Here is a 27,500-nt window from a genome sequence, read left to right as displayed (position 1 = left end):
CACACACACACACACACACACACACACACTGTCATACGAACCAACCGGGGGAGCTATACGCAACACACACACACACACTGTCATACGAACCAACCGGGGGAGCTGTACGCAACACACACACACATTGTCATACGAGCCAACCGGGGGAGCTATACGCAACACACACACACACACTGTCATACGAACCAACCGGGGGAGCTGTATGCAACACACACACACATTGTCATACGAGCCAACCGGGGGAGCTATACGCAACACACACACACACACTGTCATACGAACCAACCGGGGGAGCTGTACGCAACACACACACACATTGTCATACGAGCCAACCGGGGGAGCTATATGCAACACACACACACACACTGTCATACGAACCAACCGGGGGAGCTGTATGCAACACACACACACATTGTCATACGAGCCAACCGGGGGAGCTATACGCAACACACACACACACTGTCATACGAACCAACCGGGGGAGCTGTATGCAACACACACACACATTGTCATACGAGCCAACCGGGGGAGCTATACGCAACACACACACACACACCAGTACTTGTCCTTCCTTATGCATCTTATTGGCTTTTTCTAATCTGCATTGATTAGAATACTTGTCTGACCTCTCTCCCCTCCCCTCCCCTCCTCTCTCCCCCCCCCCCCTCTTTTCTCCCCTCCCCCCTCCCCTCCTTCCTCCCCTCCTCTCTCCCCTCCTCTCTCCCCTCCTTTCTCCCCTCCCCCTCCCCTCCCCTCCTCTCTCTCCCCTCCTCTCTCCCCTCCCCTCCTCTCTCTCTCCCCTCCTCTCTCCCCTCCCCTCCTCTCTCTCCCCTCCCTCCTCTCTCTCCCCTCCTCTCTCCCCTCCCCTCCCTCCTCGCTCTCCCCCCAGTGTGCCCCCCTCCCACGGAGCCAGAGAACGGAGGGTACAGGTGCCACCCGTCCCCCTGCCACCGCCTCACCCAGAAGACCGTGATAGAGTACTTCTGTGACGAGGGCTACGCTCTGAAGGGGGACCTCAAGTTCCTGACCTGTCAGAATGGGGAGTGGGACGTACCCATGCAGATCACCTGCCGCCTCAGCCCAGGTAAGACCCAGAGTAACCTCCCGTCTCACCTGTTGTAATACAAGCCTTTTACCAGACCACTTTTCTGCCTGGGACACGGATTGACTGGGAGGCCATTTTTTTTTTTAACTATTACATTTCAAACTCAATTGACAAAATAATGCAAAAGTATTCTGTCTCTCTCTGTCTCTCCTCAGATAAGGAGCCGCGGTCTCCAATGGCGATGCCGACTCTGTCCATCGTAGCGTCCACAGCCTCCTCTGTGGCCCTCCTGTTGCTGCTGGTTGTGCTGTTTGTTCTGCTGCAGCCCAAACTCAAGTCCTTCCACCACAGCAGGTTACACACACACACCTTCAATACATTTACATGAACACACACACACACACACACACACACACACACACACACACACACACGTCTTCAGAGTATTTACAAGAAGACACACACCTTTACTTCCGTGTGTATTTTACTGCCATTTTGGGCCCGTCAGATCCAGTTTGGTGAAGATGAAATGTAACTGGTTCTACAAGTTAACAGCAGATGAAAACAGTGTCAAAGTGAAAGCTGCATTAGGTACAACAGTTAACTAACAGGTGTGTATGTGGCTACCAGACTTACTGTCTCTGGTTCTGTGATTTACAACAGTTAACTAACAGGTGTGTATGTGGCTACCAGACTTACTGTCTCTGGTTCTGTGATTTACAACAGTTAACTAACAGGTGTGTATGTGGCTACCAGACTTACTGTCTCTGGTTCTGTGATTTACAACAGTTAACTAACAGGTGTGTATGTGGCTACCAGACTTACTGTCTCTGGTTCTGTGATTTACAACAGTTAACTAACAGGTGTGTATGTGGCTACCAGACTTACTGTCTCTGGTTCTGTGATTTACAACAGTTAACTAACAGGTGTGTATGTGGCTACCAGACTTACTGTCTCTGGTTCTGTGATTTACAACAGTTAACTAACAGGTGTGTATGTGGCTACCAGACTTACTGTCTCTGGTTCTGTGATTTACAACAGTTAACTAACAGGTGTGTATGTGGCTACCAGACTTACTGTCTCTGGTTCTGTGATTTACAACAGTTAACTAACAGGTGTGTATGTGGCTACCAGACTTACTGTCTCTGGTTCTGTGATTTACAACAGTTAACTAACAGGTGTGTATGTGGCTACCAGACTTACTGTCTCTGGTTCTGTGATTTACAACAGTTAACTAACAGGTGTGTATGTGGCTACCAGACTTACTGTCTCTGGTTCTGTGATTTACAACAGTTAACTAACAGGTGTGTATGTGGCTACCAGACTTACTGTCTCTGGTTCTGTGATTTACAACAGTTAACTAACGGGTGTGTTTGTGGCTACCAGACTTACTGTCTCTGGTTCTGTGATTTACAACAGTTAACTAACAGGTGTGTATGTGGCTACCAGACTTACTGTCTCTGGTTCTGTGATTTACAACAGTTAACTAACAGGTGTGTATGTGGCTACCAGACTTACTGTCTCTGGTTCTGTGATTTACAACAGTTAACTAACAGGTGTGTATGTGGCTACCAGACTTACTGTCTCTGGTTCTGTGATTTACAACAGTTAACTAACAGGTGTGTATGTGGCTACCAGACTTACTGTCTCTGGTTCTGTGATTTACAACAGTTAACTAACAGGTGTGTATGTGGCTACCAGACTTACTGTCTCTGGTTCTGTGATTTACAACAGTTAATTAACACCACCAGAAATATTGGTTGGCAATATCCTAAATCTTTCTCTCTCCCTCTTCTCTCTCGTGCTCTCCTTCCCTTCTTTCTATTTCATTCTCTCCCCTCCCCTCCCCTCCCCTCCCCTCCCCTCTCTCTCTCCCCTTCCCTCTCCACTCTTTCTCTCCCCTCCCCTCTCTCTCTCCCCTTCCCTCTCCACTCTTTCTCTCCCCTCCCCTCTCTCTCTCCCCTTCCCTCTCCCCTCTTTCTCTCCCCTCCCCTCTCTCTCTCCCTTCCTCTCTCCCCTCTCTCTCTCCCCTCCCCTCCCCTCTCCCCTCCCCTCCCCTCTCCCCTCTCTCTCTCCCCTCCCCTCTCTTCTCTCTCCCTCCAGGCGTGAGCAGGGTGTCTCAGGCCAGCCAGCCTCTATCGTGGTGGAAGGGGTCCAGGTGGCCCTCCCCTCCTATGAGGAGGCAGTGTACGGCAGCGGCGCCTCTCTCCCCCCACCTCAAGAGTCCCGGGTTCAGATCGTCCTGTCTGAGGGCCCCCAGGGGGCCGAGGGCGGAGCAGAGGGACCGGGTCCCAGCAGTAGGTCCCAGTCCCACCATCACAGAGACAGAGCGAGAGATACAGAGCTGTGCCTCCCCTCCTCCTCTTCCTCCTTCCCTTCATCCTGCCGTCACGCAGAGACAGTACTAGTCCACCAGGCCTCCTCTTCGTCGTCGTGGGTTACGGCACACGGAGGGGGTGCCCTTGCCAGACGTAGAGACTCAGAGAACAGTGACCAGCACAGCCTGCTTTCTGTCACCTCCGTAGACGACTTCTCTGATGGTAGGTGGTGCCGTGTGTGTTTGTGTGTGTGTGTGTGTGTGTGTGTGTGTGTGTGTGTGTGTGTGTGAGTGTTCATGTCCTCAACTGTAGTGTTTACATGGTTTACCTTTTGTAGTACTGACTCCCATTCTACCTGCGTTTATACATACTGTAGCCTGATGCTAGGATCTCTAACACTGATCTCGCTCCTCTCTCTGTCTCCTCTCCTCCCTCTCTCTCTGTCTCGCTTCTGTTTCTCTCCTCCCTCTCTCTCTCTGTCTCCTCTCTGTCTCCTCTCTCTCTTTGTCTCGCTCCTCTCTGTCTCTCTGTCTCCTCTCTCTCTGTCTGTCTCCTCTCTCTCTGTCTCCTCCCTCTCTCTCTGTCTCCTCCCTCTCTCTCTGTCTCCTCCCTCTGTCTCCTCCCTCTGTCTCCTCCCTCTCTCTCGCTCCTCTCTCTCTGTCTCCTCCCTCTCTCTCTGTCTCCTCCCTCTCTCTCTGTCTCGCTCCTCCCTCTCTGTCTCGCTCCTCCCTCTCTCTCTCGCTCCTCACTCTCTCTGTCTCCTCCCTCTCTCTCTGTCTCGCTCCTCCCTCTCTGTCTCGCTCCTCCCTCTCTCTCTCGCTCCCTCTCTCTCTCTCTCGCTCCTCACTCTCTCTGTCTCCTCCCTCTCTCTCTGTCTCCTCCCTCTCTCTCTGTCTCGCTCCTCCCTCTCTCTCTCGCTCCTCCCTCTCTCTGTCTCCTCCCTCTCTCTCTGTCTCGCTCCTCCCTCTCTCTCTCGCTCCTCCCTCTCTGTCTCGCTCCTCTCTCTCTGTCTCTCTAGATATCCCCCTGTTAAAGGAAACCTGAAGCCCCTACAGCTGAGCAGGAAACCAAGGCTTCTACTGGGGCTTTCTAGCTGAACGATACCACCCTACCTTATGTCTGAACCACAGAACTACAGAATTACCCCGCGCAGCAAATACAGGAATCATGTCAAAGAAACTCAACTTCCCTCCCCCTCTACATCTGCAACTTCTCACACGGCGCAAAGACGAGCAAAGTCCACTTCACCCCCATTTATTATCACCCACAGAACTTATACTGGACAAACCATGTCCACCCCCAGTATCCTCTACCCATGTCCTGGCTACCCCTTCTGCAATGATCTCTAAACTACTACCCGTGTGGAGAAAAGACGAGACTACCCTCTTTCTTTCTTACTGGGAACTGACGAGCCCTTAATTCCTCCTGTCCCCCTCAATTTTAGAATGGACCTCAACACAGACAGACAGACAGACAGACAGGCCTAGCTGCTTGACCCCAATCATCCACACTTCCCTCTAGGCCTAACTTCCTGACCCCAATCATCCACACTTCCCTCTAGGCCTAACTTCCTGACCCCAATCATCCACACTTCCCTCTAGGCCTAACTTCCTGACCCCAATCATCCACACTTCCCTCTAGGCCTAACTTCCTGACCCCAATCATCCACACTTCCCTCTGGACCTAACTTCCTGACCCCAATCATCCACACTTCCCTCTAGGCCTAACTTCCTGACCCCAATCATCCACACTTCCCTCTGGACCTAACTTCCTGACCCCAATCATCCACACTTCCCTCTAGGCCTAACTTCCTGACCCCAATCATCCACACTTCCCTCTAGGCCTAGCTGCTTGACCCCAATCATCCACACTTCCCTCTAGGCCTAACTTCCTGACCCCAATCATCCACACTTCCCTCTAGGCCTAACTTCCTGACCCCAATCATCCACACTTCCCTCTAGGCCTAACTTCCTGACCCCAATCATCCACACTTCCCTCTAGGCCTAACTTCCTGACCCCAATCATCCACACTTCCAAACGCTTTATCTCAAACCACAAGGCTAGTAGCTAACATAATAATGTTTTATCGCTGCTGATGATGAAGATGATGAAGATTGCTGTGGATACAGACTTGTGCTTGTGCATCTCCCTACTCTTAATGGGGATAAGGAGCATCTCTCTTCAGTGAGGACTATCTTGGTTTGGGCCTTGGCCTGGTTCGCTGGCGTTCTCTCTGGTGATGAATCGACGACGTCCTGCGGCGGGGGTCACGCCGGGGGCCCTGTCTGTCCACTCTGTATGAAGCCCCTCTTCCTTTCTATGCTGTCACTCTCCGGCGTCTTCTTGGGTCAGCCAGCGCCACTTTCGTCTTGAGGGGACCAGGAGTGACGCCGTCTGTCAGAAGACGATGCACGTAGGATGGATGGAGGGAGGGAGCACATCACCAGACCAAGCACCCGCAGGGCTACAGACAGACACTATCACTCTATCATGATGAAACAGGGCTACAGACAGACACTATCACTCTATCATGATAAAAATAAGATTAATGACACGCTTGCCTTTTCGTCACAACAACCGATATCTGTGTTGTTAGTCACATCAACAGCCCATCTGCTCCCTGTTGGTGTGACTATCTGTGGGGTTTTGTTTGGGAGGCATCAGTATATTTTTGACACCTGGCTGTGATATTGAACAGCACACGACTGTTTCATGGGCGAAGAGGGCTGCACTATATTGTTAAATTAACTAAGGCCTTGTTGTTGTTTTTACACAATGAAAACATGTTTGTTTGGTGACTGGACATTAGGTCACACATTTCTTTTTCCAATCTATTTATATTGGCTGTAAGTTTGGGTTCACTCGAGGTGTCTGTCACTTGGTCCTGATGTGCTAAATGTGTGTATGCGTGTGTGAGAGAGAACGAGAAAGTGTTTGTGTGTGTCTATGTAACAGTATAACTTTAGACCGTCCCCTCGCCCATACCCGGGCGCTAACCAGGGACCCTCTGCACACATCAACAACAGTCACCCTCCGAAGCATCGTTACCCATCGCTCCACAAAAGCCGTGGCCCTTGCAGAGCAAAGGGGAACCACTACTTCAAGGTCTCAGAGCGAGTGACGTCACCGATTGAAACGCTATTTAGCGCGCACCGCTAACTAAGCTAGCCGTTTCACATCCGGTACATCTATCTTTGCCTCTGTGTACGTCAGTTAGGCGAGAGAGAAAGGATATGTCCATAGAATGGGTACACCAGAAATATTACCCAGGATTCCCCGCCCTTAGTTAGAAATGGCTTCACTCAGCTACCCTAGTTCAAAATGGCTTCCCTCTTTTCCTGCTTTTTACAACGGTCAGAAGAACAAACAGTCATTACTGTAAGAATACAGTACATCATGTATATTTAAATGTTCAAGGACTAAAATGTCCTCCATTTTCTGCAGAGTTGCTTCAGAATAACCTTGTAGATCTGTGACTTAAAAAAAAAAGCTTCAACTGAAAAATTTTGCTCAAAACCCGGAGCATTGACACAACTGCAACTGGTTGCAGGATACGACAGTTATCTTTTGTTGTAAATGTTCAGTTCAAATTTAAGTGAGCAGTTTTAATGGACCTTTTGATGATAAAAAACCACTCGTATACGTTGAGTTGAGGTAATCATCCTAGCTCATTAAGGTTGAGGAGACACGGTCTGAGTCGAGGCTTTTTGGAAAAGTCTTTTCACTTATATATTTTTATGTTTTGGTTATTTTGTCGGTCTTTCCCCCTGTCATTGTCTTCATAACTCAAACAGAGAACGTTGCCTTAGACCTGGTACATTTTATTACTTTGATTTTGTTTCTGCGTGTATCGTAAGTTTCCATCCATCTTTACCTGCTATGACATTGAAGCGTCTGTGTTTCCCAATGGCCTTACTGTTTTGTATTTTCTAGTCATACAACTGTCTTGTGTTTTACGTTTTTGTTTTTGGACTTGACTAAAGAAAGTCCATCCTTCGCTTCTCTCTGTTCACCCCAAGGCTTCTTCAGCAACTGTGATTTTTCAAAAGCCTAAGCACATGAAACAAATCACCTTTCTTTCTTTCTTTCTTTCTTTAAATGTCTATCAGACATTTTAAATGTTGCGTGTTAAGGGAGTATTTTGTTTGCGTCCAGACCACTGTTGTACAGTGTTGTTTCCTCATATCTCTTTGATTCTGCATTTCAATGCTTCCATGTGTTATTTTTCTCCTCTGTACATTGCAGTGGGTTGTGAAGATCCTATTTTAATATTTGTATAGAGTTTAATTTAATTCTACCGTGTGTATGTAACTATTTCTAATTAAAGCTTTTTTTGAAAACGTGTGCGATGTGATGTGTTTTTACATCGAAGATCATATTGTCTTTTTTTCAAAAATAGCTTCCTATTCCCTATATAATGCACTTAGTATAGACCAGAGCCCTATTCCCTATATAGTGCACTACTATAGACTAGAGCCCTATTCCCTATATAGTGGTACTACTATAGACCAGGGCCCTATTCCCTCTATATTCCCTCTATAGTACACAAAAGTAGTGCACTATAGAGAATAAAGGGCAATTTGGGAGGCGACCCATTTGGACATTTCTATACTGGAAAAGAATGCATGCCGGGGGTATTACACTACAAATCCAGCTGGTCAAGGATTCTACTCACCTTGGTTTTGTGTTTGATTCACCCGGATCGTTTCAGGCGAACATTGGCATTTCTTTACTCAAAAGGGTTTCGGGAACATAAAGTAGATTAACCCTGTGGTTAACCTTTTATACAAGCCATGATCATTGATTGTTTTATATTAAACCACTTTATTCGGCCCATGATTCCATAAAAAAAATCAAACCTGTGATTCATTAAATGCAACCGGAAGGTTGGACCTCCCTGTTTTAAAGAGGACCTAGACCTTCTGTAACCTCCATGTTTTAAAGAGGACCTAGACCTTCTGTAACCTCCATGTTTTAAAGAGGACCTAGACCTTCTGTAAACTCCATGTTTTAAAGAGGACCTAGACCTTCTGTAAACTCCATGTTTTAAAGAGGACCTAGACCTTCTGTAAACTCCATGTTTTAAAGAGGACCTAGACCTTCTGTAACCTCCATGTTTTAAAGAGGACCTAGACCTTCTGTAACCTCCATGTTTTAAAGAGGACCTAGACCTTCTGTAACCTCCATGTTTTAAAGAGGACCTAGACCTTCTGTAACCTCCATGTTTTAAAGAGGACCTAGACCTTCTGTAACCTCCATGTTTTAAAGAGGACCTAGACCTTCTGTAACCTCCATGTTTTAAAGAGGACCTAGACCTTCTGTAACCTCCATGTTTTAAAGAGGACCTAGACCTTCTGTAACCTCCCTGTTTTAAAGAGGACCTAGACCTTCTGTAAACTCCCTGTTTTAAAGAGGACCTAGACCTTCTGTAAACTCCATGTTTTAAAGAGGACCTAGACCTTCTGTAAACTCCATGTTTTAAAGAGGACCTAGACCTTCTGTAACCTCCCTGTTTTAAAGAGGACCTAGACCTTCTGTAACCTCCATGTTTTAAAGAGGACCTAGACCTTCTGTAACCTCCCTGTTTTAAAGAGGACCTAGACCTTCTGTAAACTCCATGTTTTAAAGAGGACCTAGACCTTCTGTAACCTCCCTGTTTTAAAGAGGACCTAGACCTTCTGTAACCTCCATGTTTTAAAGAGGACCTAGACCTTCTGTAAACTCCATGTTTTAAAGAGGACCTAGACCTTCTGTAACCTCCATGTTTTAAAGAGGACCTAGACCTTCTGTAAACTCCATGTTTTAAAGAGGACCTAGACCTTCTGTAAACTCCATGTTTTAAAGAGGACCTAGACCTTCTGTAAACTCCATGTTTTAAAGAGGACCTAGACCTTCTGTAAACTCCATGTTTTAAAGAGGACCTAGACCTTCTGTAAACTCCATGTTTTAAAGAGGACCTAGACCTTCTGTAAACTCCATGTTTTAAAGAGGACCTAGACCTTCTGTAAACTCCATGTTTTAAAGAGGACCTAGACCTTCTGTAACCTCCATGTTTTAAAGAGGACCTAGACCTTCTGTAACCTCCATGTTTTAAAGAGGACCTAGACCTTCTGTAACCTCCATGTTTTAAAGAGGACCTAGACCTTCTGTAACCTCCATGTTTTAAAGAGGACCTAGACCTTCTGTAACCTCCATGTTTTAAAGAGGACCTAGACCTTCTGTAACCTCCATGTTTTAAAGAGGACCTAGACCTTCTGTAACCTCCATGTTTTAAAGAGGACCTAGACCTTCTGTAACCTCCATGTTTTAAAGAGGACCTAGACCTTCTGTAACCTCCATGTTTTAAAGAGGACCTAGACCTTCTGTAAACTCCATGTTTTAAAGAGGACCTAGACCTTCTGTAACCTCCATGTTTTAAAGAGGACCTAGACCTTCTGTAAACTCCATGTTTTAAAGAGGACCTAGACCTTCTGTAACCTCCATGTTTTAAAGAGGACCTAGACCTTCTGTAAACTCCATGTTTTAAAGAGGACCTAGACCTTCTGTAAACTCCATGTTTTAAAGAGGACCTAGACCTTCTGTAACCTCCCTGTTTTAAAGAGGACCTAGACCTTCTGTAACCTCCATGTTTTAAAGAGGACCTAGACCTTCTGTAACCTCCCTGTTTTAAAGAGGACCTAGACCTTCTGTAACCTCCATGTTTTAAAGAGGCCCTAGACCTTCTGTAAACTCCATGTTTTAAAGAGGACCTAGACCTTCTGTAAACTCCATGTTTTAAAGAGGACCTAGACCTTCTGTAAACTCCATGTTTTACGTAAGGAAGCAGAACAGAAAACACATTTTAAGAACACCCTGAATTGATCTGTGTTTAGTGTTTTTATTCAGCGGCCCAAAGATTGATGTGAAGTAAGTAAAGCAGGCTAAAAGATGGATAGACCCATAGTAAACATGGGCGAAAGGCCTGTAGAGAACAGATGCTTTTAAGGCCTACCCACTGTGACCTCCTCCTCAAGGACACTCCTGGACAACCACACCTCATTGGAGGACAGATTGTGTAGTAACATCAGCCATAGTATCATGATACTGGCTAGCTGTTCATCTTACTAACTGTAAACACAACAGCAGCATATCAGCAGTACATCAACTCTAGGACATAAAGCGCCATGCCATTTTATATTGGGTCTCCCTACTACTATGAGTGACGAGTGCCACCAACCATTGTTTTATGTAGATTTTGAACCTTGTGACTGACTATGTGATACCTAGCGGCTAGATAAAGTACTACCAAAGATTTTTTATAACTAAACCAAGACAGACCACAGCTTACCGTTTCCAATGCGAACAAATGAGTCATAGTGGGCAGAACAAGTAAGGAGGTGGGCAGAGCCAAGCACAAGCTAGTGAGATCCTATTGGCGCGTTGTAGTCCACATCTGCATATTTCCCATAGGGAACGCCTACTCTGTGAACTGCCCGTGTGCAATAACTCAATTTAGTCCGAACTGTTCATAACAGAAAACTGTATTGAGACAAACTGCCCTCCAGAGTGAATATATATATATATATATATATATATATATATATATATATATATATATATATATATATATATATATATATATATATTTAATTGATGAGACGATTTGCATAATATCGGCCAAAATCCATCTCCTCCCCCTGCCCGCCAGTGGCCTCCTCTCCCTACCATATTTGGTAGTGAATGGCATCGCAAACCAGATGCTTCACAATTTATACATCCAGTGAAATATCTGGTTGTTCTGTGGTACTACCGCACCGTGTCATTGAAAAGCCGACTCCATTTTGTGTGCGTGTCTTTTTCCGCTGTGTTTTCAAGAGGCAGCAAGTCAATCTCCCCCCCAGCAGAAGAAAAACACAGAAAGGTATGTTAAAAATGAAGATTTTCACAATTAAAATGGATGTAACTAATGTTGATGCACAAGTATTGCTTATCGGAAACAATGTGGTTAACAAGCTTGTTAGTGTTATCTTTGTGGTGTTTATCTTGCGATCACGCAATCACAAGGCCCCCCACCAAAATAAAAAATGCACGATGACTGTCGCAGTTAAGGTAACGATAAATACTCGCTTTTGAAACCTCTCCGGCATGAGTATACATGATTGCACGGTTTATTATATTTATTTTGATAATGTATTGAACTTCTGTTTACATTCTGCACTTTGTAAACGATGGTATTCTAGCTAACTTTAGCAACATAAAAAATGCTGTTGGCTAATGAATGATGTGGGTGTGCGCATTAAAAGTATTTCTGGTGACTGGGCCACCTGACACGACGTTTTAACAACATTCCTTCAATATAGTGTCAACATAGGTCGTTTTCATCAAAAATATTTGTCATCATAGGTCGATTTCTTTTTCTTTCACTGTTTTGCTATCAGATACACATCCTACAGCCAGAATGAGTGGATGCCGCATATTTGTGGGCCGGTTGAACCCGTCCGCCAGAGAGAAGGACGTGGAGAGATTCTTTAAAGGATACGGCCGCATCCGAGACATCGACCTCAAGAGGGGCTTTGGTTTTGTGGTTAGTATACACACAAATTGCACACGACCTTTTATTTAATTAATAGTTCATTTAAAAAAAATGTTTGCATACTTTGCAAGAACGATTTCCCTAACAATCCTAGTTACATGGACACATCTGAAATCAGGCTACCTAATGGAACTCTGATTTATATGCAGAACATCGCCACTCAAAATAAACTTTCTACCACAGCGACCATGTTATTTTTGTGATGCCTATTTGATTCTGAGTTCAGGCCTATAGGGGCGTTCATGTATTCACTATCGATTTCAAGAAACGAACTTCTTAATCCAGCCGTCAGGCTTTACGGTGAAAGCAAACCATGCGATTATCTGAGGACAGCGCCCCATCATACAAACACATGAAAACATTTCAACCAGGCAGGTGCGACACAAAACTATAACATTCATGCCTTACCTTTGAAGATCTTCAGTTGGCACTCTAATATGTCCCAGAAACATCACAAATGGTCCTTTTTTGTTCGATAAATTCCTTGTTTATATCCCCAAAACAGCCTAACCAGCTCTGCTAGGGAGAGTAAAATGGTCAGTGAGGTGTTCTCTCATTTGTGTCTGGAAGTAGTTAGCAAGCGAGCTAATTTTAGCCAGTTAGCTTGGGTGCTTGACTACCGTTGTTAGGTCCGTGTGCTATCCGAGAACAAAACGCCATGAATTTGCAAAAGGACACTCTGACAAAGCTCTGAATTTACAGGTACCCTCCAGAGTGAATTGCCTTCAATTGTGGTCTGGGTCTTTAGTAAGTTCAGAGTGTTTTGCTCTCGGGAGAGTGACCCGGGCTTACACAAAAACACTGCTTTCAAAATACTAAATACTGCTGTACTTGTGCAGTGTAAATAACACAGTCGACTGCAGTTTCAACAGTAATATTGGTTTGTAAGGGAGGAGTAGGGTTGATTCTAGTGTTGTGAACGGCAGTCAAGCACCCAAGCTATCTGGCTGAAGTTGGCTGGCTTGCTAGCTACTTCCAGACACAAATGAGAGAGAACCTCACCCGGCCCATATGCCCTAAGCACACTCAGATGTGAGTGATCTGAAATCTAAGTAGTTGGCCACAGTGTATTTACGAACATGCCCAGAGTTTGTATCTGAACTCATTTAGAAGATGAATAGCCTAGTGGTTAGACCGTTGGGACGGTAACCCGAAAGGTTGCCGGATCGAATCCCCGAGCTGACGAGGTAAAAATCTGTAATTTTGCACCCAGAACAAGGCAGTTTAACCCACTGTTCCCCGGCAGGCCATCGTTGTAAATAAGAACTTATTTAACTAGGAAAGTCCGTTGAATAAGAAAAAGCTGGTCACAATAAGATGCAGTGTTTGATTTGCCTGCTGAAACCATTGACAAGTGCTGTTTTTAAAGTCCATGTTTAAATATTTGGTTGTAATATCGTCACCTCTTAAAGATCACAGTCAGATCTACTAGACTACTACTTTTGATTCCATGCAAATAAATTGCGCACGTTTAGCTCGATCAGAGTTCCACAGCAGGTCACTGCCTGCTTTTTATGGCTTTAAATTAGCGAGGGTAGCTTCACAATTTCTCTCAATATTGGCCACCATTTATTGGATACGAGTGATGTGAAATTAAAGTGATTTATACCTGACAAGGAGGAGGGGTTTAGGTTAATTTCCCATCCGTTGTGGGCTCTGCCTGTCAATCAACAGACGGGTTCTTTTTGCCGGTGTTCTGTTAGCTGATGTTTACTTAGCAAGCTACCAGTAGAAACTTCGTACAGTAGAAACGTTGTGAAGTGGTAAGTAGAACTCATATACTTTTTAATCCAACCAATGTAGACTTACTTAGTGAAGTTAACATTATCCCCTTTTCAACATTTTGTTTTTAAATAGTGTTTCATCACGATTGCTGCTGACAGAAATGATAGGCTACGTTGATTGATGGATCGCATCAAATTGGCTCGCTACCCAGTATGCACTCGCACCTTTGGCTGATTGTATCAAAAATGCATTGGAAATATGTAGTTTTGAGAGCATTGGCGAGACATCAGAATAGAATGTTGCTTTCCTGGCCAACACATTCATAGGTTCCTAAACTCTGTCGCGTCGGGCCGTTGTTATGAAAGTTTAAGCCGCCCTCTCTTGCCGGCGCAGTAGTGGTGCCTGGTCATTCTGGACGGAGGCTGGTGACGGTTTAGTCAAAATTACAATATAGTGCCTGGAAATACAATGACATGGCTTAAGTTAAGTCAAAAGGTTTTTTTGTAGGAAACAACTTTGCCAGCATTATCATGTCAAATTTACTTTAGGCAGATGCCAATGTTGTTCAAAAATAGCTAGCGACGCTAACGTTATACTGCATCTAAAGTCAATCTGGCGACTTCAGAATGATGATAATATATTTTAATATTAATTATTTGCTTCCTTTATGAATGGCATCGTGTTTCTAAGCCCCTGTAATGCACTTCAGATAATCTTCATCGGCGCTCATCGATGATGCACTTTTGATTGAATTTTCATCAGCTCTTATTAGAGATGCAGTGAGTAGACCGCTCAGTCGGGGCATCAGTCCAAAACAAACATTAAAAAATAATATTGTGACGAAACACGCAACTCGTGAATAAACAAAGAAGGGTTTAGATTGTCTTGCCAATTAGCAAAGTATCTCTGTAGTGGCGATTCCCTGTGCACTGGCACAGAGGAGAGCTGTCCATAATGCTTCCACAAAAAATTGTGCTCTCCTCTCACCTGTACTAACCTTTCCTGGTCGCCTGTGCTACCTACATGCACGTGAGACCATTGACCCATGACCCCAACATATAGTACCCGCTGGTGTACAGAACGAGTAGAAAATTACCCTTGACAGACATCATACACACAACTCCTAAACAGGCCAAAATGGCTCCTATTCTCCATACTACATCTTCCTGTGTACACGGGCTACATTGGGCAGGTGCATGTGCTAACTAATAACGGGTTGTGTCAATGTGGCTAGTTAACAAGTTAACTTTCAGGGGATAAACGACTGGCAGTTTCATTTAAATAGTACCTGCAAAACACCAGTCTCAACAGTGAGGAGGCGACTCCGGGATGCTGGCCTTCTAGGCAGAGATCCTCTGTCCAGTCTCAACATCAACAGAGGAGAGGCGACTCCGGGATGCTGGCCTTCTAGGCAGAGATCCTCTGTCCAGTCTCAACATCAACAGAGGAGAGGCGACTCCGGGATGCTAGTCTTCCTAGGCAGAGTTGCAAAGAAAAAGCCATATCTCAGAATGGCCAATGAAAATAAAAGATTAAGATGGTCAAAAGAACACAGACACTGGACAGAGGAACTCTGCCTAGAAGGCCAGCATCCCGGAGTCGCCTCTCCACTGTTGATGTTGAGACTGGTGTTTTGCGATTTAACGAAGCTGCCAGTTGAAGACTTGTGAGGTGTCTGTTTCTCAAACTAGACCCTCTGATATACTTGTCCTCTTGCTCAGTTGTGCACCGGGGCCTCCCACTCCTCTTTCTATTCTGGTTACAGCGTTGTCTGAGATTTTCCGTTTCGTAGCAATTTCTCGCATGGAATAGCCATAATTCCTCAGAACAAGAATAGACTGAGTTTCAGAAGAAAGTTATTTGTTTCTGGCCATTTTGTGCCTGTAATCGAACCCACAAATGCTGATTCTCCGGAAAATCAACTAAAGGACATTTTTTTTGCTTCTTTAATCAGGAACAGTTTTCAGCTGTGCTAACATAATTGCAAAGGGTTTTCTAATGATCAATTAGCCTTTTTTAAATGATAAACTTGGATTATCTAACACAACGTGCCATTGGAACACAGGAGTGATGGTTGCTGATAATGGGCCTCTGTACGCCTATGTAGATATTGCATTAAAAAAATCTGCCATTACCAGCTACAATAGTCATTTACAACATTAACAATGTCTACACTGTATTTCTGATCAATTTGTTATTTTAATGGACAAAATGTGCTTTTTTTTCCTTCAAAAACGAGGGCATTTCTCAGTTACCCCACACGTTTGAACGGTAGTGTGTGCTTATATCAAGTTTGGGGTCACTTAGAAATGTCCTTTATTTTTTATTTTTAAGAAAAGCACATTTTGTCCATTAAAACATCAAATGGCATTAGTAAACACCTTACTCTGCTAACTCTGCTTTTTACATGTTTTTAATGAAGTTTAAAGAGTAAGGTGTTTACGTTACTAATGCCGTACTCGGCCATCTGCAAAAATATTTTTTTTAATATAAAATTGTATGTGTGCATTTAAATCTACTCCCTGACACGCTTAGCTAAGCCCTCAATTACCAACTCCGCTAAGTCATTGCTGTGTTAGCTAGCTGAATGTTCTAGAATGGATAGTGGTCTGAATGTTCTATGTTGTTGTCCAGGAGTTTGATGATCCCAGGGATGCTGAGGATGCCGTTTATGAGCTGGACGGCAAGGAGCTCTGTAACGAGAGGTAAAGTGACTGTGGCTCTGTTCACGATGGACATTTTACACCTCACAACCATGTTGGCTCACAGTGCCCACATATCAATTAAGGCGCTGTGGTAGAAATTTCCATAGCCCCTCTGTTCTCTCCTCTCACCTCACCTCTCCATTCTCTCTCTTAGGGTAACCATTGAGCACGCCCGAGTGCGCCTGCGTGGTGGCCGAGGACGCGGTGGGGACAGAGGAGGAGGAGGTGGTGGTGGAGGAGGAGGAGGAGGGGGAGGAGGAGGAGGAGGGGGTGGTGGCCGCTTCCCAGATCGCTACGGCCGTGGCTCCCAGGATAGTCGGAGGTAACCTGGACATTCATACTATTCGCTAGCCTCCTACTATTTCCAGTGGGGACTTTCCACACTCGTCGCTAACAACATATAGGCCCTTGAAGTCTGTAGTCCCTTTTTACATTGTGGACAGTTGAGACAAAAAAATACACACATCGAGACGTTATTAAACCAACTTTAAAACACTGGTGTCTGTACGTGGCTTTCGCGGGTTTGTTCATCACCTGAGGCACGCGCACAATGTAATTGCGTGCATGCACATGCCAGGATATAGACTTCTCAGTACCAGCATTTTTTAAAGTCTTGTTTAATAATGCATTCCTGTGGATATTTTGTCTCAAATTTCCATAAGGACAAACCAACCAAGTGGACAACCGGCAGAGTAAGTTCAAAGGACAGTTTATTCCACTTTCTGTCAATATGAAGCACCTTTTTTTGGAAAATTGCTATGAATATAAACTATGTATACAAAAGTATGTGGACACCCCTTCAAATTGGTGGATTCGTTGAGTTTAGCCACACTCAATACTGACAGGTGTATAAAATGGAGCACACCGCCATGTAATCGCCCGAGAACAAACATTGGCTGTAGAATGGCCTTACTGAAGAGCTCTGTGACTGTCAATGTGGCACTGCCACTTTTCCAACAAGTCAGTTTGTCAAATTTCTGCCCTGCTGGAGCTGCCCCCGGTCAATTGTGAGTGCTGTTATTGTGAAGTTGGAATTTCTGGAGCAACAACTGCTCAACTGTGAAGTGGTAAGCCACACGAGGTCAGAGTGGGCGCTTGTAAAATAAAAAATAATAATCAATAAAAACAAATCTGTCCTTGGTTGGAACACCCACTACCGAGTTCCAAACTGCCCCTGGAAGCAACGTCTGCACAATAACGTTTTGTCGGCAGCTTCATAAAATGGGTTTCCATTGGCGAGCAGCCGCACACAAGCATAAGATCACCATGCGCAATGCCAAGCGTCGGCTGGAGTGGTGTAAAGCAGCTCTGTGTGGGCTGAGACCGCTCTCATCCCCTTTGACTAAAATAGTTCAGTCATGGTCCTGTAGACACAAAGCATAGTTGGGGGGTGTTCTAGGATCTGATACGCATGTTAGATTATAACAAATGGACAGGGGGAAAACTGATCCTAAATCAGTACTGAGGTTCTCTCTCCAACCACAGCAACAACAAAAAAAGTATTGGGCTACTAGTCGAGACCAAATCCCGGCTTTGGCTAGGACGAAGGAACTACAACCATGACCCACCAACGTGTTCTCACCCACTGTAAGGGAACCACGATTCTAGATCATCTGCCAGGTTCTCACACTGTTCTTTGTCTCCCCCCTCATCGCAGTAGGAACCCTCCTCCGATGCGTACGGAGAACCGTCTCATCGTGGAGAACCTGTCATCTCGCGTCAGCTGGCAGGTGAGTTCCTTACCTGGGTGTGTCTCTACCTGCCTGTTAGTAACTCCAGGCTCTGACTGATCAGACGGAGAGAACGCTCAGCTTTATACCTGAAATGTTCACTAGTAATGATCTCAAGGCAACTTCCTGGTGCAGTCCAGGTAAAGACTAATACAAGACTCATACTCTTTCCTTTTTGGTTTTTTTTGCCTACGTTTATTTGAGTATATGTGGTAATATTCCATGGGCTGAGAGCAAATAAATATGCAAATCGACAGCACTAAATGTGTTGTGATTGGCCCAAATGGCTCCTTGCACAGTATTTAATAACTTATCAAGAGCTCTCAGTACATATCCAGCCCTTTCCTGAGAGCTTCCGGTGGAGAAATGGCTAGCCATAGCTATTTGCTGCAGCTAAAGAATGCAGTTGATTAGATACAAGAGGGAGAAAAAAAACCATTTGTCTGTTTTTTAATTTTAACCAATTCTTCACCCCTTTATTTGCCAGCCTGACTGTTGTGTCGTATGGAAGAGAGCGCTTCTTATGGTGGAGTTAACCCAATCAGGGTCCCTCTCTCTGGGTTGAGCCATGTCGTGCCAGCCAGCGTGCCTGTCGGCCCGCTCCTAGTTGGTTCCTCTCCTCCTGCTGGTCGTATGAGAGAGTGCTCCCTCGCTTGGTCGGGGGGTCAGGTCCCAGCCCCGGGTTCCACTACTCGCTCTGCTCTAGAAGCGCTGGCTGCCCCTTCGCTCACACTCGCTGTCCCCCTGGTGGGGGCCTCGATGGCCGGAGCGCCGTGCTGACACAAATCACAAACAGAGAGGCAGAAAGAGGAGATTCGATGATGGTGTTCATGATGATGGTGGCGGTGTTTTGGTCTGATCCATGGTGGTTCGTTAATTTGAGAGGCTTCGATCGATCCATATCTCCCCCCCCCAATCCCCTCCCCTCCCCATGTGCTGTGGTTCCGTCCGCACATCGCGAGAGGTGCCCAGAAGTGGATAAAATCTGCTGAGCGAGGTCACGAGAGGTCAAGGTTGGATCACAAGGTGCGATCAAGGTGGTTATGGTATGGTGGACTAGGAGAGCCTGCTACGGCCTGCTCCAAAGGGGTCGATATCAGGTATTAGTTTCCTCTCTTCCTCCCTGTTGACTCTCTGTACTGAGACTGAGGGGGGGTGCTGAGCCCTAGATGGGGTTCCCGTCCCGGGTGTTAGGGAGCTCCTGTCTAGCCAGAGACGACAGGGCTCTTGGGGTTCATCAACACAAACACCTCTGCTGGTCATGCAGACTTTTTATATTGATGACTATTCTGTGTAGTTGTTTTTAAAGACAGCGGGGTCCAATAATTTTGAGACAATGCAAAAAATAATCCAAAATCAATGTTCGGGGTCAACTTGAAATATTTGACATTAGCTTCCTCCGTGTTTTTTTTACAGATCCAATTGTAGATCACGTAGGCTTTGTTTACTCAGGCTACCCAATGGAGCAAATTTCAAAAAAACAAAAACAGAATGCATTACCTCATGTTCGACGATACGATACGATACGTTATTTTTTTTATGAAGCCTTTCTGCTTATTGATATTAGGTCCTTCCAAATTCAGTGATGTTAGCTGATGAAGATTGTCGTGGTAGAATCGTCCCTACGGGGGAGGAGAATAGGGTTTTGGAATGAATGTGGACTTAAGGTCAACACGAGTTTAAGAGCTCTTGTACGTTTTCTTCTGAGATAATAGCAGTTTATAAAAAATATTTAAAAAATATGAAGCCTTTTGATTTGACAAATGCTTCAAAAAAAAATGTGCCGTTTTATCCAAAAATCCTACAGAAACGCAGTTAATTTCCCCATAGGCATTGTCCAATGAACCGTGGCGTAGTTGGTGCCTTCAAGAAGATGCCGTTACTATTTCTCTATAGTGGAGGTGCATAAGAATGGTGGTTCACTTTCACATACTACAAATTCTTTGTTTTGCTAAGTTGTCAGTCTTTTTTTACATCTCTCTCGGTAATAGAAATAAAATCATAGCAGTGTACATGAGCCTAACTTTAGCTCCAGGGTGCCGGTAATTAAAAAACAAAATATTATATAAAAATATCTGACCAATCAGTCGGGGGGGGGGGCAAAAAAATAAACAGAACGGCGAGTGTGCATAAAGATAGCACCATCTGAATTCTGCCATCTTTATGCACGCTCGCCGTTCTGTTTTTTTTACCCTGATTGTTCAGATATTTTTCAGTGCTAATATGTTTGGTCAGATATTTTTCAGTGCTAATATGATTGGTCAAAAGACATAGCAAAAAGATCCGACTGTGTAAGCTACCATTTGTTTTTCCGGCAAAGGCTTTCATCACATTTCCTTAGGAACGGTCTTAAGCTTGTAGGGCTTTGTAGCCTCTGTTCAGTTGAATACTTATTTTTGGCCATTTTGCTATGCTCTTATATTTGCTACAAAGGGGATTCTTAAGGAGGTCTGTGGCGTATTCTGAACAGCTAGTTTTGTCAAGTTGATTGGTCGCGGGCGTCAATGTACCCACACAACTTCGCACACAGACAGACCTAACCGTTGAACTGACAACTACATTTATAACACAATGATTCTGTGTTGCTGGACCAGACAGCCAGTCATTTTGCAGTGTTCTCTAAGGTTCTTGGACCCCTCTAGTTATCTTAGCCTTTGTAGTAGAGGTCGACCGATTTTATGATTTTTCAACGCCGATACCGATTATTGGAGGACACAAAAACGGATACCGATTAATCGGCCGATTTTTAAATAAAGATTTAAACATATATATTTGTAATGACTATTACAACAATACTGAATGAACACTTATTTTAACTTAATATAATACATCAATAAAATCAATTTAGCGTCAAATAAATAATGAAACATGTTCAATTTGGTTTAAATAATGCAAAAACAAAGTGTTGGAGAAGAAAGTAAAAGTGCAATATGTGCCATGTAAGAAAGCTAAACATTTAAGTTCCTTGCTCAGAACATATGAAAGCTGGTGGTTCCTTTTTAACATGAGTCTTCAATATTCCCAGGTAAGAAGTTTTAGGTTGTAGTTATAGGAATTATAGGACTATTTCTCTCTCTACCATTTATATTTCATTAACCTTTGACTATTGGATGTTCTTATAGGCACTTTAGTATTGCCAGTGTAACAGTATAGCTTCCGTCCCTCACCTCGCTCCTACCTGGGCTCGAACCAGGAACACATCGACAACAGCCACCCTCGAAGCAGCGTTGCCCATCGTTTATGAGCCGTTCTGTATTATCTTAACGGGTGGCATCCATTAGTCTAAATATTTCTGTTACATTGCACAACCTTCAATGTTATGTCATAATTACGTAAAATTCTGGCAAATTGGGCGGCCCAAACTGTTGCATATACACTGACTCTGCGTGCAATGAATGCAAGGGAAGTGACAATTTCACCTGGTTAATATTGCCTGCTAACCTGGATTTCTTTTAGCTAAATATACAGGTTTAAAAATATATATTTCTGTGTATTGATTTTAAGAAAGGCATTGATGTTCATGGTTAGGTTCATGTTGGAGCAACGGCAGTCCTTTTTCACGAATGCGCACTGCATCGACTATATGCAACACAGGACACGCTAGATGATAAACTAGTAATATCATCAACCATGTGTAGTAGTAACTAGTTATTATTATTGATTAAGTTTAATGCTAGCTAGCAACTTACATTGGCTTCTTACTGCATTCGCGTAACAGGCGGGATCCTCGTGAGGCAGGTGGTTAGAGCGTTGGACTAGTTAACCATAAGGTTGCAAGATTGAATCCCTGAGCTGACAAGGTACAAATCTGTCGTTCTGCCCCTGAACAAGGCAGTTAGCCTAGGAACAGTGGGTTGTCATTGAAAATAAGAATGTGTTCTTAACTGACGTGCCTAGTTAAAAAAATAAAAATTGTAGTCAAATTACCGATTTCCGATTGTTATGTGAACTTGAAATCGGCCCTAATTAATCGGCCATTCGGATTAATCGGTCGTCCTCTACTTTGTAGTTGCTCTATGATATCTTTCTCTCTTTGGGGAAATATGATGCATTATGTTGACAGTGTTGTCCTGGTCCGGTCCTAACTTAGCCTGTCGTTGTGTAGGACCTGAAAGATTTCATGAGACAGGCGGGGGAAGTCACCTTTGCAGACGCCCACCGCCCCAAGCTCAACGAAGGGTAAGAATGGCGTGCGCTCCCCTAGCTGTTCTTCCTAGACGCGTTGCCAACGTCCATACTCCTCCTCATATAACGGACATTTTAAACCAATGTCTCAGTTATATCCCTACTGACCTCTTGTTTTTGTCATGTCGGTCTTCAGGGTGGTCGAGTTCGCTTCTTACAGCGACCTGAAAAACGCTGTTGAGAAGCTGTCTGGCAAGGAGATCAATGGAAGGAAAATCAAGCTGATCGAGGCAGCTAAGAAGAGGTGAGTTGGTCTGGACACTAAAACACTTCTAGATGTTTCCTCTAAGGAACTGAGGGAAGGATGTACTATCAGTGCATTTGAATAGGGCATCAGTGAACTGATAAGACAACAGACAGATGGTTTTATTTAGGGTAAATCCATTTGAATTAAATCACTTTTGCCATCTGCTTTTTTTTCCTTTGTTGTTGATTGAAGATAAATATTTAAGATGGTCATTTTTAAACCTTTAATTTTTATATTAGTAGTATATTTTGTACATTAGACCATATTTCACATCACCTGATGTTTTTGTGTTGTGCCTCCAACCACAACATGCACTTGAATACAGACAGGATGGGTGTCATTACAATCTCAGAAATAGGATGAACTTATCCCTTCGGACCATTGCAAATGAGCTGGTTCTCTATTTACATTTTATATTTGATATTGATATCTTCTACTTGCTACTGCAAACGTTCTCCCACTCTCGAATGTCAACTTAAATGCTAATTCAATAGGTTTCCTATAGAGGATTGACAGTATATAATTTTAAAACGGATATTCCTATTCAATTCGATGTTCTCCGTCTCTCTCCCTGGACCTCTAACCATCTTTGTGGTGCCATTTTGAAAGTTGACATATTTAATTCTATTCCATTTTTAGTACATTTTTATCAGCTGAAACATCACACCCCCACCCTGTGTTCAAGAGCATGTCTCAACTGATGGTGACACAACATAACAACCGTAGCGGTAGAAAATAGTGTCTAAGCTACAACAACATGCTAATATGAAGGGAGGGGAAAGGTTCACGTGTCTTGAGTCATGTTAAAGAGGGGAAGGGAAGCTTATTTTTCTCAACTTTAAGCTTTTAAAAGATCCATCTCAACTGATTTTATTTTCCAGTGATTTTAAAGGCATGGTATTTAAAATGGGTCAACTTTGAGCATCTTTGTCAAAGTTCTGACATTCAGATCCAAAAAGTCACACTGACCACTTGGGTATGTAAAGTTCTGTTCCAATCAAAAAAAAGGGGGTGTGGTCAAAACGTGACTTGAAGTGGGTTTATCCTTTTCTCCTTCCTCTTCTCCAGGGGTTCCAGGAGTCGCTCCCGTTCAGAGAGCTCCTCTCGTTCTCGTTCTCGCAACCGCTCTCCGTCCCGCTCCAGGACACCCCGTCGTTCCAGGTCCCACTCCCCCAAGAGGGACTACAACCGCTCCCGTTCTCGGTCCCACAGCGGCTCCCCGGCCCCCCGCGGTGGTGCAGGTGGAGCCGCCCCCGGTTCCCCACCGCCCAGGGCCAAGGAGACCTCCTCCACTTCCTCCAAACGGCCCTCCAAGCCCAGCAAGTCTGCCTCTCCCCACTCTCCTCCCCCTGCACAGCGTGCACCTTCCAGGTCTCCTTCCAGGTCTAGGTCTCGTGGCTCTCGTTCCCCGTCCACAGACAGCCGCCACTGAGTATTGAGAACAGGAATATACACGTTTTGACATGAGCTCACACTCGCACATAGTACATGAATACACTCGCATTAAGACAAACATGAACACACACACACACACAGTTTTAGTGAGACTACAGGCCAGGGCCAGGAACTGTAACACCTAGCGGTACTGGCCTCCTGAATCTGTATTTACCCCTCTGTTTCCTCCCTATGCCCCCCCCCCCCTCTTCTGATATGACCTTTGACCTACTGCAGCATCATGGGTGTTCTCAGTAAAAGCATCCGTCTCTGAACACAATGACGGTTTCATTTTGAGCAATTATTCCCTAAACCTTTTTTGTTTGTTTTTGTACTGGTTTTGTTTCGGTCAGTAATTTTACTTGGAATGGTTTTTTTGTCATTCAAAGCTCATGTGTGATTGATTTCCCCCCCCCCCCCCCCCCCCCTGCTGTTGGTTGGTAGCTCTGATATCATGAACTGTTGAGAATTCAAGTACTGTTGCATGATGGTAAGGAATGTGATTGGATAATGTTTTGGGTCGTACCATTCTCATCTCAGTGTAGGGGTGGTGTAAGGTAACTGTTAGGGGATTTATGTTTTATGCTGTTATTTTTTTGATAGAATACCTTTTTTTTTTTGTGTGTGTGTGTGGGTCTTTGTTGTGATTGGCAGTAAAATGTTTTATCCTCCGTGTAGGGGTGGTGTAAGGTAACTGTTAAGGGGATTTCTGTTTTATCCTCCGTGAAGAAGACACCCTGTGAAAACGTTGTAGGTGCTGTTTTTATTTGAGCCCATTTGTAATTGAATGTTTAAATGGAGTGGTGTTTCTGTTCCGCTTTATATCTCCCTTATACAACTTATTGTGACGAGGTTAACGCCTAGACAATAGTTTGGAAATAAAAAACCTTTTTGTACACTAAAGCATGAAGTCTGATTTGATATGAAGGTTATTTTGGATTTAATTAAAAAAGAACTCCAAAAGCAGATGACCAATAAAATGTTTTATATAAAGCATCAAAAGACCATGTGAACTTGACAATTTTGCCACTTTCAGTATGAGCTTAAAACAATAATGTAATTAAATACTAGCAGTAATAAAATGTCACGACTTTTCAATAGCTGGTCCAAACATTGACACTACCTTGTCTTGATCAGAAGTACTCATGTAGTTTAGACAGTACGTAGGTTTCTCTTTTCAGTTAATTCCACATACACTTCTACACCTGTATACAGTGTAGTTAATTAGTTACAATCACTCCACCTTCAAATCGCCTGCTGCCATGCATCATTGTATGTGTAGTTACTGGGTGTGAAATCCTCATTGTTATCTGGTAAGATAATCAGGTCTTTGGGAGCCTGAAGCCTTGGTCACAATTTCAGACGGAGCTGATGTGGATCTGATTTCCATCCACTGTGTCGTACACCTGCTTCTCTGAGACGGAGAGAGAGAGAGGAGCACCGTTAGAGCGGTCTTGACAAAATGACCATAATTTGGACAGCTAACATTGAACTGGGTCCTCCAGTCTTGTGGTGACAAATATAGGTTTTAACCTTTTGAGTAGGAGACGGCCTGTATTCATAACGTCTGAGTAGGAGACTGGGCCTGTATTCATAACGTCTGAGTAGGAGACTGGGCCTGTATTCATAACGTCTGAGTAGGAGGCTGGGCCTGTATTCATAACGTCTGAGTAGGAGACTGGGCCTGTATTAAAGTCTGAGTAGGAGACTGGGCCTGTATTATAGTCTGAGTAGGAGACTGGGCCTGTATTCATAACGTCTGAGTAGGAGACTGGGCCTGTATTAAAGTCTGAGTAGGAGACTGGGCCTGTATTCATAACGTCTGAGTAGGAGACTGGGCCTGTATTATAGTCTGAGTTGGAGTGCTGATCTTGAATCAATTTAGTTCTCCTAGTTGAGGTGTGAACCTCCAGTGACCTGATATCTGGGTCTCAGACTCGGTGCTTGTAATGTGGTGGAAAATCATCTTACAAATATAACACTTACAAGAACCTGTGAATTCAATAAAGGCTTTTAATACAGAATATCAGAAGCCTAGATGGTCCGCGGACCAACTCCCTTCCCTGAGCTCTGGCTCTGTATTTATACACACACAACATATGAGACCATCCCACATACACATGAAGTTACTTCCCTCAGTCCATCTGCCACCATTATCCTTCAATCTGAGCTTCCTGCTTGTTTACGCCCCATAAACGCCCATATCTGCTTTCAGTGAAGTTATAATGGTGGCAGGACCCCTTCATGTCCTAAAAATAATATATGCCCGTCTATCCTATGGGCCACTTATGTTTAGCTTGGTGTGCTCTTTGGTATGTCCTTATTAGGACTAGTAGACTATGTGTCTCTCTAACATTCCTTCATCATCTTATTTTATGGGCCTATGTCTTTTGGCCTTCATACTTTATGTTTAACTTGGTGTGCTTTTTGGTATGTCTGTCCTTATTAAGACTAGTAGACTATCTGTCTCTCTCTTCTCCTGTGGTCTGATGTACATCTTTGCTCTATACTATTATATCTGTCCTATATGTACCATTTGCTCCCACAGTAACTGTATCACTCACGAACAGGGTCAGTCGAGCCTACCTGTCTTCGGTGTTTTGAAGAACCTCCGGTGAACCCTGAACAGGACAATGAGCAGTAAGGCCTCTCCCACCTGAAACACTATGTAGATCATAGGGAATAGGTAGAGGGGACCAATCACATCGGGAGGGAATGCCACCTTCAAAATGGTGGAACACAGCTGGATGTTCTGACAGCCTGTCTCCATGGAGATGGTCCTCCGCCCCCTGAGGAACGGGAAGGAAGTCCAAATAAGGACAACTTGAACGGATTGATTGACATGGAGTTAATAGCTGGAATGGAAATGTTTTTTCTGTTATTTTTAAACGTAATTATTTTTACTAACGAGAAAACAATCCTTATCAACACTATTGTCACCATGACTTACGATCCGTTGAGTTTGAAGAGGTATGACAGGACGTATCCGAAGGTGTAGCCAATGAGGGGCATGAGGGCAGCGGTGGCCATGAGCGGAGGGGACAGGAGGGTCAGCGTCAAATCCATCCCTCCTATGGTCATGCCGGCCAACAGGCCAATCACCACCGTGGCCATCAACAGGAGGGACAGGCCGACCTGGACGGAGGAGAGAGAGGGAAAATAAAAATATATATATATACTCTCCTGAAATTGGCCTTTTGGGTGCACTTGGTTTAGCTTGGAACTTGCACTTTTTGGGATTACTCAGAGTTAAGCGCAGTTTGACTCGGGTATTTGACCCAGGCCTCGATTGAATTACCTGTGTGCACCATGCCATAATGATGGTCTTAGAGCACTGAAGTATAATGTGTACTGTACACTACCTTAGTGATGGTCTGTAGTACTGTGTACTGTGTACTGTACTCTACCTTAGTGATGGTCTGTAGTACTGTGTACTGTACTCTACCTTAGTGATGGTCTGTAGTACTGTGTACTGTACTCTACCTTAGTGATGGTCTGTAGTACTGTGTACTGTACTCTACCTTAGTGATGGTCTGTAG

At 44.3% G+C, this 27,500-nt stretch overlaps 3 protein-coding genes across 5 annotated transcripts in view; 2 read left to right on the top strand and 1 right to left on the bottom strand.

Moving 5' to 3' along the window:
* Positions 1-7,707, top strand: part of LOC116376494 (sushi domain-containing protein 6-like) — a 61,685-nt gene extending 53,978 nt beyond the window's left edge. For both annotated transcript variants that reach the window (XM_031836819.1, XM_031836820.1), the window contains 4 exons: positions 890-1,084; positions 1,261-1,399; positions 3,149-3,585; positions 4,382-7,707. In XM_031836819.1, coding sequence (XP_031692679.1) covers positions 890-1,084; positions 1,261-1,399; positions 3,149-3,585; positions 4,382-4,407 — 797 coding nt within the window. In that variant the 3' untranslated portion in view covers positions 4,408-7,707. The remainder of the gene's footprint in view (positions 1-889; positions 1,085-1,260; positions 1,400-3,148; positions 3,586-4,381) is intronic.
* Positions 7,708-11,133: 3,426 nt separating this feature from the next.
* Positions 11,134-24,864, top strand: srsf5b (serine and arginine rich splicing factor 5b). 2 transcript variants are annotated; one of them, XM_031836817.1, is made up of 8 exons: positions 11,134-11,263; positions 11,781-11,926; positions 16,295-16,365; positions 16,520-16,687; positions 18,026-18,095; positions 22,201-22,274; positions 22,417-22,524; positions 23,596-24,864. In XM_031836817.1, the coding sequence occupies exons 2-8, from the start codon at positions 11,801-11,803 to the stop codon at positions 23,957-23,959; spliced, it is 981 nt and encodes a 326-aa protein (XP_031692677.1). In that variant the 5' UTR covers positions 11,134-11,263; positions 11,781-11,800; the 3' UTR covers positions 23,960-24,864. The 2 variants fall into 2 exon arrangements, with proteins under 2 accessions (XP_031692677.1, XP_020326498.1); XM_020470909.2 differs by having other exon boundaries at positions 18,023-18,095.
* The window catches only part of LOC116376493 (sodium/bile acid cotransporter-like), a 16,828-nt gene continuing 13,908 nt past the window's right edge, over positions 24,581-27,500 (bottom strand). The window contains exons 6-8 of the mRNA XM_031836818.1: positions 26,912-27,096; positions 26,548-26,750; positions 24,581-25,375 (exon numbers count right to left, since the gene is read on the bottom strand). Of these exons, the coding sequence (XP_031692678.1) occupies positions 25,320-25,375; positions 26,548-26,750; positions 26,912-27,096 (444 nt within the window). The 3' untranslated portion in view covers positions 24,581-25,319. The remainder of the gene's footprint in view (positions 25,376-26,547; positions 26,751-26,911; positions 27,097-27,500) is intronic.

This window comes from Oncorhynchus kisutch, linkage group LG12 (genome assembly GCF_002021735.2).
Source record: "Oncorhynchus kisutch isolate 150728-3 linkage group LG12, Okis_V2, whole genome shotgun sequence".
Lineage (NCBI taxonomy): Eukaryota > Metazoa > Chordata > Actinopteri > Salmoniformes > Salmonidae > Oncorhynchus > Oncorhynchus kisutch.
Note: the sequence above shows the minus strand (reverse complement) of the source record. Positions and strands in the feature narration are given on the sequence as shown.